The sequence below is a fragment of the Hyla sarda genome, chromosome 1 (genome assembly GCF_029499605.1).
Source record: "Hyla sarda isolate aHylSar1 chromosome 1, aHylSar1.hap1, whole genome shotgun sequence".
Classification (NCBI taxonomy): domain Eukaryota; kingdom Metazoa; phylum Chordata; class Amphibia; order Anura; family Hylidae; genus Hyla; species Hyla sarda.
In genome coordinates, this window is record NC_079189.1 from 490,240,741 (window position 1) to 490,253,057 (window position 12,317).

The 12,317-nt window shown below is 42.9% G+C and overlaps 1 protein-coding gene across 6 annotated transcripts in view; it reads right to left on the minus strand.

The window, feature by feature from the left end:
• Positions 1 to 6,059: 6,059 nt before the first annotated feature.
• The window catches only part of DMXL1 (Dmx like 1), a 151,908-nt gene continuing 145,650 nt past the window's right edge, over positions 6,060 to 12,317 (minus strand). For all 6 annotated transcript variants that reach the window (XM_056537383.1, XM_056537380.1, XM_056537384.1 and 3 more), the window contains 2 exons: positions 10,319 to 10,536; positions 6,060 to 9,406 (listed from right to left, as the gene is read on the minus strand). In XM_056537383.1, coding sequence (XP_056393358.1) covers positions 9,182 to 9,406; positions 10,319 to 10,536 — 443 coding nt within the window. In that variant the 3' untranslated portion in view covers positions 6,060 to 9,181. The remainder of the gene's footprint in view (positions 9,407 to 10,318; positions 10,537 to 12,317) is intronic.

The window sequence follows — 12,317 nt, forward strand, 5'->3', positions numbered from 1 at the left end:
AAGGCATTGGAAAGGTCCAGGTCGATCCACCAGGCCGCGTACACCAGCTGTGAGGCTAATTTTGCATATTAGGGGCGGCTAGACCCCCCCCCCACGCTGCTTAGGCACCTGGAGCAGAGCCTGTCCCAACCTCGGAGGTTTATTCTGCCAGAAGGATCTCAGAGCCCGGTTAAGTTTAACAAAAAGAGGTAGAGGAACTTTGGGAGAAAGATCATTTTGAAAATGTTAACCCTACCAGCCAATGACAAAGGTAAGGAGTCCCACGCCTGCGACCGAATAAGGGTAGTGTTGATTAGGGGATCTAAATTAAGGGCCATAAACTCAGTTATTAGGGGACACCTCCACTCCCAAATATTTAAAGCGGGATCACCTGTAACCCATTAGGAAGTAAAGAGGGCAAAACCCCGGCACTGGAAAAGGACATTATGGATGATTTAGCCCAGTTAACCTGCAGACCCGAGACCTCTCCAACAGACAAAATAAAGCATCAAGGGAGTCCCCTACGTCAGCCAAGTACACTAACGTATCATCTGCGTATAAAGATATCTTCTCGGTCAGGGAACCCCTAGTGATCCCCCTAATCGAGGTAGAAGAGCGAACTGCCACTACCAGTGGCTCTGCAGCTAAAGCAAAGAGAAAGGGAGATAGGGGGCACCATTGCCTAGTGCCCCTGCCTAATTGTAACGGGTTGCAGATCTCCAAATTAGTGCATACTCGGGCTCTAGCGGAGTCATACAGCAATCAAACCCATTTCCGAAAAACAGGTCCGAAGTGGAGGATTCGCAACAAGCACTAAATATAGTGCCACTCAACGGAATCAAAGGCCTCATAGACATCAAGGCTAATTACGTAACCAGGGGGACCACCCTCCTCCGCTGTTAAGCTGTAGTCTTTTAATATTAACATCAGTCGCCCTCCAGGGCATGAACCCAGTCTGGTGAACTACAGAGGAAATGATCCCCCCCCCCCCTCCCCAAGCCTGTTTGCCAGGACCTTTGCTAAAATTTTAATATCTACATTGAGGAGCGAGATAGGACAATAAGAGTCCGGCAAGGTCGGATCCTTACCAGGCTTAGGTAGTACTACAATCAAAGCTTCCCTCATAGTCAGGTAGGGCCCCAGACTCCAAGGCCACCGTATACAGATTAAGCAAGATGGGGGATCAGCTTCTCCTCATTTAGCGTGTACCAGTCCCCCACCAATCCATCAAGTCCTGGGGTCTTCCCAGAGTGTAGTTCTCTGATAACTATAGCCACCTCCTCAGCCGTCAACGGGTCCTCCAGACCAGAGGACTGGAGCGAGGTCAGCAGGATAAGGGGAAGCTCTGTCAAGAAGGACATTATAGTCTCAGGGGCCACCCCAGAGGAGGAGGAGGAATTCAAGGAACTGTAGAAGGAGTGGAAGACCTCATTAATAACTGACTGGTCAGAGATACCTCTGCCATTGTCTAGGGAAAGCGCAATTCAGATACTGTACTACCTGCAGTCACTTTAGTTTCTAAATGACCATATGGTGCTCATCAAAAAAATAAAAATAAACATATAATCACGTCTGAATTTTATGTATTTCTGGTAATTTAGAAAGTGGGATATTTATTGCTCACCCCAGGAGCTATCTAGTTGGCAATTTATCTTCTAGGACTTCTCACATTCCCTTCAAGTGTGGTATCATAAACTAAAGCTCACATGAATGTAGTCCAGTCCAATATTCTCTCCTCAAAGAGCACATGCCACAAGTGTCTGAATAAATATGTGCTAATACCTCGTCAAGTAGCTACAAAGAGGCAGGATTCCCAGGGGTAAGTTCCTGGTTCCCCAAACACAGGAAGTGCTTACCATGGATGGCTCTACCTGAGGTTGGGGGTTTAGGTAGAGGTCCAAGGAAGTACCTTAATGAAGCAGCAATGACCTGCAATCTAAGGTGGAATCTCAGGACAGTGAGGTTGGCACTAATGGAGTCAGTCATAAACTATGTAGTTATCATGTACTAGTACAGTGAGACATCTGTCTACAGTATTCTACATAAACATGCAGGGGACACCAGGAGTTTACTGATGACCAAAAAACTTAAGTGTCTGACAACAGGTGCAAAATTCAACAAAATGTGGATATCAATGGTCCACATAAGGGTAAGATTTCACCAGAAAACAATCCCTCATTGCTTAAAAAAAAAAAAAAAAAACTGTCAAGAGGAGTGGAGTTTCTTTTCATCAATCTTCAACAAAACAGTGACCAGAAGGGAGGTTGTAATCCTGTATGTTGGGACATCAGAGAGTATGAGAAAGCTCTCAGTCAGTCATCTGGAGGAGGTGGTTGGCGTATGCCTTAAAATAGTTGACTAGCTGGCTTTATCTGTTTCACTCACTGCTTTTTAACTCCAATTTGTTAACTGTGCCAGTGGACAATCAGGAAAACAAAAACTTACTGACATTTTCATTTCCTGTAGCAAGAGTTAACCACCCACGATAACTTCTTACTGATAATAAATATAAAGATACTAGCTGAGTACCTGGCGTTGCCCGGTTTTCCTTCTTAATCCTTGTTGGGGAGGAAAATAAACAAAGGAGGAAGCTTTTGACTTCATATCTCATCCTCATATATTGTTGTCATATCCCAACCCCATATGCCGACCTCCTGTCATCCTCCTATCCAGACCTCCCATCCCGTCCTCATATCCCGACTCGTAATATGTGTACCAGGTAATGAAATAGCTCCAGCCGTACGGAAAGTATATGGGAACATTAAAGTCCCATGCAAATCAATGGGAAATGTAACAAAAACCCCGACCCTCACAAATGGGGGTAGTTAAGGGTTAAATTAACTATCCTATATTTTAAGTGGACATATAAGTAACATGTGACCAAGTATTATCGAAAAATATCTCCAGTCGTTCTTAAGTTATGCGTTAACATATATTTCCCATTGACTTGCATGGGACTTTAAACATAAGCCCCGCCCCTGGCAAATGAGGGTGAGTAAGGGTTAAATCACCTATCCTATGTTTGTTGTTGGCATATAAGTAACATGTGTGGCAAGTTTCATGTTAATATCTTTAGCCGTTTGAAAGTTTTTGTGGAACATACACACATACATACACACGTTGAGTTTTATATTATATTATATTATATATATATATATATATATATATATATATATATATATATATACATATACAGTGACCCCCGACCTACGATGGCCCCGACATATGATCAAATCGACATACGATGGCCTCTCAGAGGCCATCGCATGTCGATGTCAGCATCGACATACGATGCTTTTTTATGTCGGGGCCATCGCATTAAGTGCTATCCGGCAGCGCCAAATGCTTAAGCTGCTGCCGGATAGCAGCTTAATGTTCCCCGTGTGGTGCGGTATTACTTACCCCTCCACGATGCTCCGGGGTGCCCTCCGGGTCCAGCGCTGGTCTTCCAGTGTCTTCTCAGCCCTCTCCGATGATGCCAATACGCTGCTGCGCACGTCATCCAATAGGAATGGCGTACGCAGCGGTGTAATGACGTTGCTATGCAGGCCCAGTAAGGCCTTGCGTAAGAAAGCAGAGGACCGGAGAAGACAGCAGAGGACCGGAGAAGACAGCAGAGGACCGGAGAAGACAGCGGAGAGCCCAGCGGAGGCCCGGGGACACCATCTCGAGCGGCGGGGACAGGTGAGTACAGCTTCCTATACTTTACATTGCACGAATCCCTCAACATACGATGGATTCGACAAACGATGGCTCGTTTGGAACGAATTACCATCGTATGTTGAGGGACCACTGTATATGTATATGTGTATATATATATATATATATATATATATATATATATATATATATATATATAGGCTCATTTTCTGGTGATCGGCTTGATAAAGGTAAAATGTAAACGCTTAATGTATTGCTAGGTATTAAAGTAACCTGTCTGTTTGATTGTACCTAGCTGGCTTTAACCCATTTGTGACTGTGCTGCCTATGGACTCCAGTACACAAGTAACAGGCCTCCTCCCATTTGCTGAAAAGTTATCTGTTATCAAGAATTGGTCATTACTTTTATGCAGCCTTTACCATGAGTCACTGGGGCAGTCCCCAGCAGCTTCTCCATGCTCCAGCGGGTATAGGGAGATATCTATTAATCAAGGCTAGCAGAAGCTATGAGGGACTACCCCAATAACTCATTAAAAGGAAACCTGTCATACAGGCGTGTAGTGCTGGTGATACTAATCAAAATTACGCCATTCTACCATTATTGCTCGTTTTCGGGCTATGCAAATTAGGTCCTTGGACCAGCGCTCCGGGCACTCTGACGTAATCTTCGGCCAGGAACTCCGCCCTCCTCATCCATATGCATAACCCCCTCCCTGATCGTGCGGCCGTGCTACGGAGTGGCGCATGTGCCGTACAGTAGCATGGCCGCACATGCAGGGAGGGGGGGTTATGCATATGGATGAGCAGGGTGGAGCGCCCGCCCGGCCGAAGATTACGTCAGAGTGCCCAGAGCTCTGGTCCAAGCTCTGCCCATGCCCCAAGGACATAATTTGCATATCCCAAAAACGAGCAATAATGTATGACAGGTTAGTGTGGGTGATACTGATGACAGATTTGCTCCCCCCCCCCCCCTAAAAAAGCAAACAAAAATACCCAAAACACAATACTACTATGCGCAAGATTTATGTCACCTGCCTCTACCTGACCTCTTTATTCAGGACCCTGTGCTTATGTCTAATAAGGATGGCAAATGTTATTACCATCAATCTGAATTAAGATAAAGTGTCCAGGCTAAATTTAAAGGATAACTCAGGGATGTACAATGTATCTCCTATCCTAAAGATAGGGGATAAGTGTTAGATCTCAGGGGGCCCAACCGCTGCCCCCCCCTCCCCCTGCATGAAACGAGTGTTTTCGACCACAGCACGAAGCTGCGGCCGACACGCCCCCTCCATGAAGTTCTATGGCAGAGCTGGAGATTGCCAAAAGCAGCACACCGACAGTGGTCAAAAATGCTGGTTTCATGCAGGGAGCCATTCGGGAGATCGTGGGGGTCCCCAGGGGTCTCTCCGTTCGGGAGATCGTGGGGGTCCCCAGCGGTTGGACACCCCACAATCTAACACTTATCCCCTATCCTGAGGATAGGGGGATAAGTTGTACATCCCTGAGTTATCCTTTGTGTTCATCCACTCACATTTTATAACAATTTATGAAAAATGACCTTTCACCTAGTAGGTTACTTGAAAGTGGGTAACATGAAAATAGGTATAAAGGCCATTTAAAAGACCACCTTTCATTTTCTGTCACCTTGTTAAAGGGGTACTCCGCCCCTGGCATCTTATCCCCTATCCAAAGGATAGGGGATAAGATGTTAGATCGCCGCGGTCCCGCTGCTGGGGACCCCGGGGATCGCTGCTGCGGCACCCCGCCATCATTACTGCACAGAGTGAGTTCGCTCTGTGCGTAATGACGGGCGATACAGGGGCCGGAGCAGCATGACGTCATGGCTCCGCCCCTCATGACATCACGGCCTGTCCCCTTAATGCAAGTCTATGGCAGGGGGCGTGATGACCGCCACGCCCCTTCCCATAGACTTGTATTGACGGGGGCGGGTCGTGATGTCACGAGGGGCAGAGCCGTGATGTAACGATGCTCCGGCCCCTGTATTGCCCGTCATTACATGCAGAGCGATCTCGCTCTGCGCAGTAATGATAGCGGGGTGCTGCAGCGGCGATCCCCGGGATCCCCAGCAGCGGGACCCCGGCGATCTGACATCTTATCCCCTATCTTTTGGATAGGGGATAAGATGTCTAGGGGCGGAGTACCCCTTTAATACGTCTCTGAAAGAAGGGAAGAAAAATGGCCACATTTGAAGTTTCTTCAATACTGTCAGTAAGATTGTCATTTATATGGCTGTAAGGGATTGTATTTTAGCAGCTGTTAAATCAAAATTATATTCTTATTTAATTTCAAATTAAAGCGCTCAACCCTTTTCACATTGTTGTACCCAAATTATTAAGAAAAGCTAAATGCAATAAATGATCTGCAATACTAGATTCTAAAAAGCAGCAATGTCAAACTAGACTTTATGGTCTCTAAGTTTATTGAAAAGATGGTTGCTTGGTACATGACAAATCACATGATTTTTTTTTTATTCATTAGAAACTGAGATTGAAAGACACAATTGTTCCCATGGTAGATTCATTACGGTAATCTAGAATTTTTTTTTACTTTAAACAGTCTATTAACACAGTTATGGTCAATTGTTACTTAGCATTACTAGATTTCAATTTTATATTGTAGAACTCGATTTACTTGTCATGTTATTGCACCTCTTAATAAGCTTATATTCAGAATTTTGTGACTTTTCAAACATTTCAAATAATTAAAATATAGTTTAAAAAGTTTTCCTTACTATTGTAATTTAAAAAACCCAAGTCCTGAGAATGTATGAATATGATGATTTGCACCTAAACCATAATTAGCATGTTACATTGTGTTACTTTACAGTTATTGCCACAGTCACAGAACTGGCTAATGCACTGTAGTAGATATTAATAGAACGTTCTTCTGACTAATGGAAATAAACAATTCAGGAGGCTGTTGATGGCATGAAACTTGTCAAACTGTTTTCTATACTGCAGCTGCTGACTTTATAGCTTACACTTTAGACAATAAATGGCCAAACCCACCGACTTTGACTGTACTGGCCGACTGTTTATCATTCCACAGCAGATGATGAAGAGAAGGACTGGGCATGTTGAGTTATAACTTTTGTTCTGAGGGAGATATACTGCCGCTAGAGCTGTATGGCAGTGGTTTACCCATCCTCTAGCCACGGAAAACTCATGAAGGTTCGACCATCTTCAGAGAAGAACATTCGTCTGGCAGCTATTAAAAGTGTATGTTTAAGCACATAAATCTTTCTTACTGACCTGGTTCTCTTAAAACTAAAGTCAAACAAAACTGAGTTATCAGGGAAAAGCAAGAATTACCTGGAATATGCCTCCTGAATACATCATTTATTTACATTAGCCAGAGAAAGTTTTGACTTTACCTTTAAGCCAGAATAGATTTAGTCATGTAACAAAGAGAACATTGGCTTAGCAATAACTAGACCTATGCAGCTGTAGTACAGAAAATAAACATGAAGGGAAAAAAATGAATAATGAAAGTTAAAGTATTTTTTTTGTGCTTTTCTAGTCTTTTGGTCAAACGTCTTTAAGACGATTTTCAAAATATGAAAATGCAGGTTAGACAGCAATCAACTCCTACATCCCACCAATCATTCCCCATTGGGAGCCAGGATGTTAAGATGTAGCCTCAATGTCATGAAGGGAACAAGGGCCTGTTTAAAGAGAGACAACTGCCTAATATGAATGTTGATCAACTATGCACCAGTCAATTAAAGGGGTACTACCGTGCTGACAACTTATCCCCTATCTAAAGGATAGGTGATAAGTTGCCTGATCGCGTGGGGTACCGCTGCTGGGGACCCTTGCGATCTCGCACGCAGCAACCCGCTCACATCATGCCCCGGAGCGATCATCCGCTCCGGGTCTGATGACGGGGCCGGTGATCGTGACGTCAAAGCTCCGCCCCCGTGTGACATCACGCTCCGCCCCTCAATGCAAGTCTATGGCAGGGGGCGAGACAGCTGTCTCGCACCCTACCATAGACTTACATTGAGGGGCAGAGCGTAACATCACATGGGGGCGGAGCCGTGACGTCACAATACTCTGGCCCCGTGATCGGCAGTCATCAAACCCGGATCGATGTTCGCTCCGGGGCCTGATGAGGGCAGGGTGCTGTGTGCGAGATTGCGGGGTCAGGCAACTTATTCCCTATCCTTTAGATAGGGGATAAGTTGTCAGCACGGTAGTACCCCTTTCATGCTTGCTAAAACAACCCTTTAAATGTCCCAATTGTTGGGACTAAGCAATTACTTTTTTTTATTATTGTCAGAAGAACATCACCTGTTAACAAGGGGAAATGTTCTTCTGACAAATTAAGATTTATAGGCATAAAGGATGCAATCATATGAAGAATTGAGTTAATCGCATCTACATGGAGCAATAATCGTCCCGTTCAGCTAAGAATTGCATTGTGTAAAAGAACCTAAACAATTGTAATAACATAGGGATATGGATTTCTACTGACCCTGCAGAACCAGTATTTTATTCCAAAAAATAGCAAACCTTGTTCCCTTCATGTAAAAGGCCAACACAGGGGCAGCTAAAGCCAATACAGTACAGCATTATTATAGAATTATTAACTAATTACTTTTACTAATCCTATTTTGTATCCATTTCTGTGTGTATCTAAAAAATGTATAGAATAATAAATGGAAAATTCACAATGCATGTCATTTCAGCTTAGGCACTTCCCCAATTTCCTGAACCCCAGTGTGAATGGGAGATTGGGACTATTGCAGTTTATTGCAAACTTAAAATAGAGTTAGATTATTATTAATAAACCTACGTTTTAAGAAATCAAAAGATGTATATATACACCTTTCTATAAATCTGACAAATACAAAAAAAAAACTGTTGTACTGTAATAGAGTTATGCAAGTGCTTTTACAGGACATTTTAATAAATATAAGCCAAGAACAAATTGCGGAAAAAGTTTTTTTTTTCCTTTGTGACCCAGGAATTTTTTCTTCTACATAGGTAAAAGTATACCTAACAGTATAACGTATTTCATTTTTTAATTAGCTTTGATTGCCCTAAAATATAATTTATCTTCATTTCTGTATATATAACTATCATTAAATCATAAGCTTTAAATATTACCTAGCTAATAAAATATTCTCCAAGTGTGCAGATTTTAAACACATGTACAAACATTATTTTTTTTTAGAAGAACAAAAAAACAGCAGCAGCACAATTATGTAGGAATATATAAATGTATATATCTTATTTTACAAATGTATCCATTTTCCTATTTTAGGCAACATAGCATTCAATAGATGAATGATTGTGTTAATCATTTAAGGCATCAGTGCGTCAAGGGCAAAAACGAGAAAAAATAAATACAAACTGCGCAAAGCATCACAGTGGCACATCTTTAAAGCATTGCACATTTTATCTGCCGGCCACTTTTCTTCCCTAACACATCACATTTCAATCCACTTTCAGTGCTAGTGCAGTACAATGCATTGAAGAGAGTCCACAGGGTTAAACTACACAAAGTAAAAAGTTCAGAGAACAAATTTGACTTCATTTTTCAAAAGGTCGGTAACTGTACTAAAACGGTCTGGCAATATTCTCATTTTGACAGTTCCATCTGCACCACAAGAAAAAATGTGATTGGCTGGTCCGGTCTCAATCTGCATCACACCTGTTCCGATATTTCTGAAGATGGACTGGCGTGCATGCTCATTGAGGAAAGTGTGCATTAGAGTTAGTGTCGTCAGGCTCCAGACCTGCAACAAAAAACATACATGCATATATATATATATTTTTTTTACATCTGCATAACATTATAATGCCTAGCTGGGTCCAACAAGTAGCTCCCACCATTCTTTCCTAGATTACGATAGGCTATTGTTGAGTTGTAATCGTTACTGTTTATGGAAGTATTGGGGGAACTATCTCAAATATTCCTTCGCTGAAAATTGTTTTTTTCTACTGTACAATGAACTCTAGAAAAAAAAAATAATAATTACTGTGAAATATAAGGGTACGTTTTTTTTTTTTTAAACAATGAAATTACAATGCAAAATTTTATGGAAAACCCATATGGATTAGTCTCCCATTCTTGAATGTGAAGATTCCATGTCTACGTTGCATTTATCCACAGCATGTCTTGTAGACCAGATTCAAACATCTGATGGTTGTTATCAATCACGATTAGTCAGCACTGTGTAAATCACAAGAGCAAGCTTAGTGCTGCACCAGGAAGACATGTTCACACTCAACCAGGGTAACGGCTCACCCCTGTCTCACATGCACATCTGTGCCCGGAACACACCCGTCTCGTCTTCAGCTCGACAAAGCATGCCGGAAAAAAGGATTGTCCAGCACCGGAACAATGCCTTTCACATAGTACTATGTTCTTCAATAAAAGCTAAGGCAAGTGAAAGGCATCATTCTTGTGCTGGGCAATCCTTTTTTCCAGCAAGACATGTTGGTAGATTTGTTGGCACATTTCAGCTCTAAAGCCTGCAGAATCCTAAATGCAGCTGTGGATGTGAACTGACTATAGTAAAACTACAGTAAATAACAGTACAGTAAATTTTATGTAGAAGACATCTAGCTGTACATAGGCTTTTCAAGTGACCATATGCTTCAATATTCTGATGATGTATGCCAGAAATATGAAATAAACACTATACCTTAATGTTACCCTCTGCGGATCCAGTGATAAAATATTCTTCTGTTGTGTCAACAGCAATCGCCTTAACAGCAGAATCATGACTCTGGAAGGCATGCCGCTGCTGTCTCTGACGCAGGTCAAATAAGCAAATGAGACCCTTCCTTCCTCCTGATATTAAGAGCTGATTTTTTGGTGCATATGCTATAACAGTTGCTCCGCTATCATGGCAGGTGAAAGCTGAAATATAAAATAAAAATAAAATGTATCATTTTTACAAATCGAGATTAAGAATGCAATTAATTTATCGGTACTTTAGTTTAAAAAGGTAGATCATTAAAATATGCTTTCCCTCAGCTCTAATTCCTTGTCTCTGAGATGTAACTTGCCCTTTGGCATTGCTCGGCTTCACCTGGTACCATGCTCCATATCTGATGGAGTTGTACAGGAGTGTACAGTATCTGGCAAGTGGTCTTTGCCCTACGCATGTTCAACATATCTTACCACACCTGCAATGGCCCTCCTTACAATTTTACCTAGTTCTATAGGTCATTTTCTTACAGCCATTAGACAGATCATCCCTAGGATTTGCAAGTGGTCCAATGCCTCAATTCACATTGTACTGGAAGGGATGGTTGTTGATTTTAGGATAAATGGAGCTCCATACAGATGCTTATTGTTACTTTTCTTTCTATGCAGTCTGGTGGCTACTTCATAAAACCAGAATAGAAAAGAGGAGACAGACAGGTGTGTATATATATATATATATATATATATATATATATGTAGAAATGGACAAGCTAGTTAGTTATGCATAAACAATTTACAATGCTATTGAGAAAGGGGTCTCCCCGAAACGTGTCTAGCATACCGACCTACCTACCTTGTCAATACAGACCACCCTGAAGAAACAACCATTTACAGCATTTCCAGCACTTGCAACCACTGGAACCCCCCCCCGGTTTGCAGCCCACCGGTAAGATGAGCGCTGGACACACGAGGCCGCACGAGGCCGCTGTCTGCTCACACTCACCCCCAGACTGTTGCCATCTTTCCACCGCCAATCCATCATCTGCCAGACGCTAACCTGTGCCACTCCAGACACCAAACAAGACCAACGCACGGACATTATCCTAGGGCCGGCCGCACAGCCGTGCCAGTCCTGAGAAGCAAGGTTCCTATTCCGGAGATCTTCAGAAGCAGTGTGGTGAGTGGTGCACAGCACCAGCCGCTTGTTACAAACTATCAATTGTATTTGACTAATAAATTGTTTATGCATATCAACTAGCTTGTCCATTTCTACATATATCTACCTTGAGGTCTGTCTCCTCTTTTCTATTCTACTTTTATTGTTTGACACGTAGGGTACGTGCAACACAAGTACCTCGGTATATATACATATAGTGTGAGCCCCCCAATCTCCTTTTTCTGCTACTTCATAAAACCTCTGCTTCCTGGTCATGGCTGTCTTTGGGTGCACTCCAGTCCTAAATCTGACTTAGATTATAGGATTTAGTTTAAAGGAGATGTCAGGTACGGACTATTCTTGTGCCATCCTGCCCGGGCTGCAAAAAAAAAGAGAAAACAAACTTTCACTTATCTTCCTATGTTCCTCCAGAGCTTTGCATCAGCTGATCGGCCGGGCTGTCTACTTCCTACTTCCTTTAGCCCAGGACATCACACGGCGCTTCAGCCTATCACCGGCCACATCGATGTCCCGCTTCGGCCAGTGACAGACTGAAGTGCCGTGTGACGACCCAGGCTAAGGGAAGTAGGAAGTAGACAGCCCGGCCGACCAATCAGCTGTTGCGGAGCTCTGGGGTAACGTAGGAAGGTAAGTGGAAATTTGTTTTCTCTTTTTTTTGCAGCTCGGCAGGATGGAATAAGAATAGTCCGTACCGGACATCTCCTTTTTAAGACCATCATAGCCTAGAGTAGCCTTCCCTCTACCTCCCTATCTTCCCTTTGTCTGGTGTTTACCCCCTGTCCTGTTGTGGTCACAATATGTTATTTCCAATTCT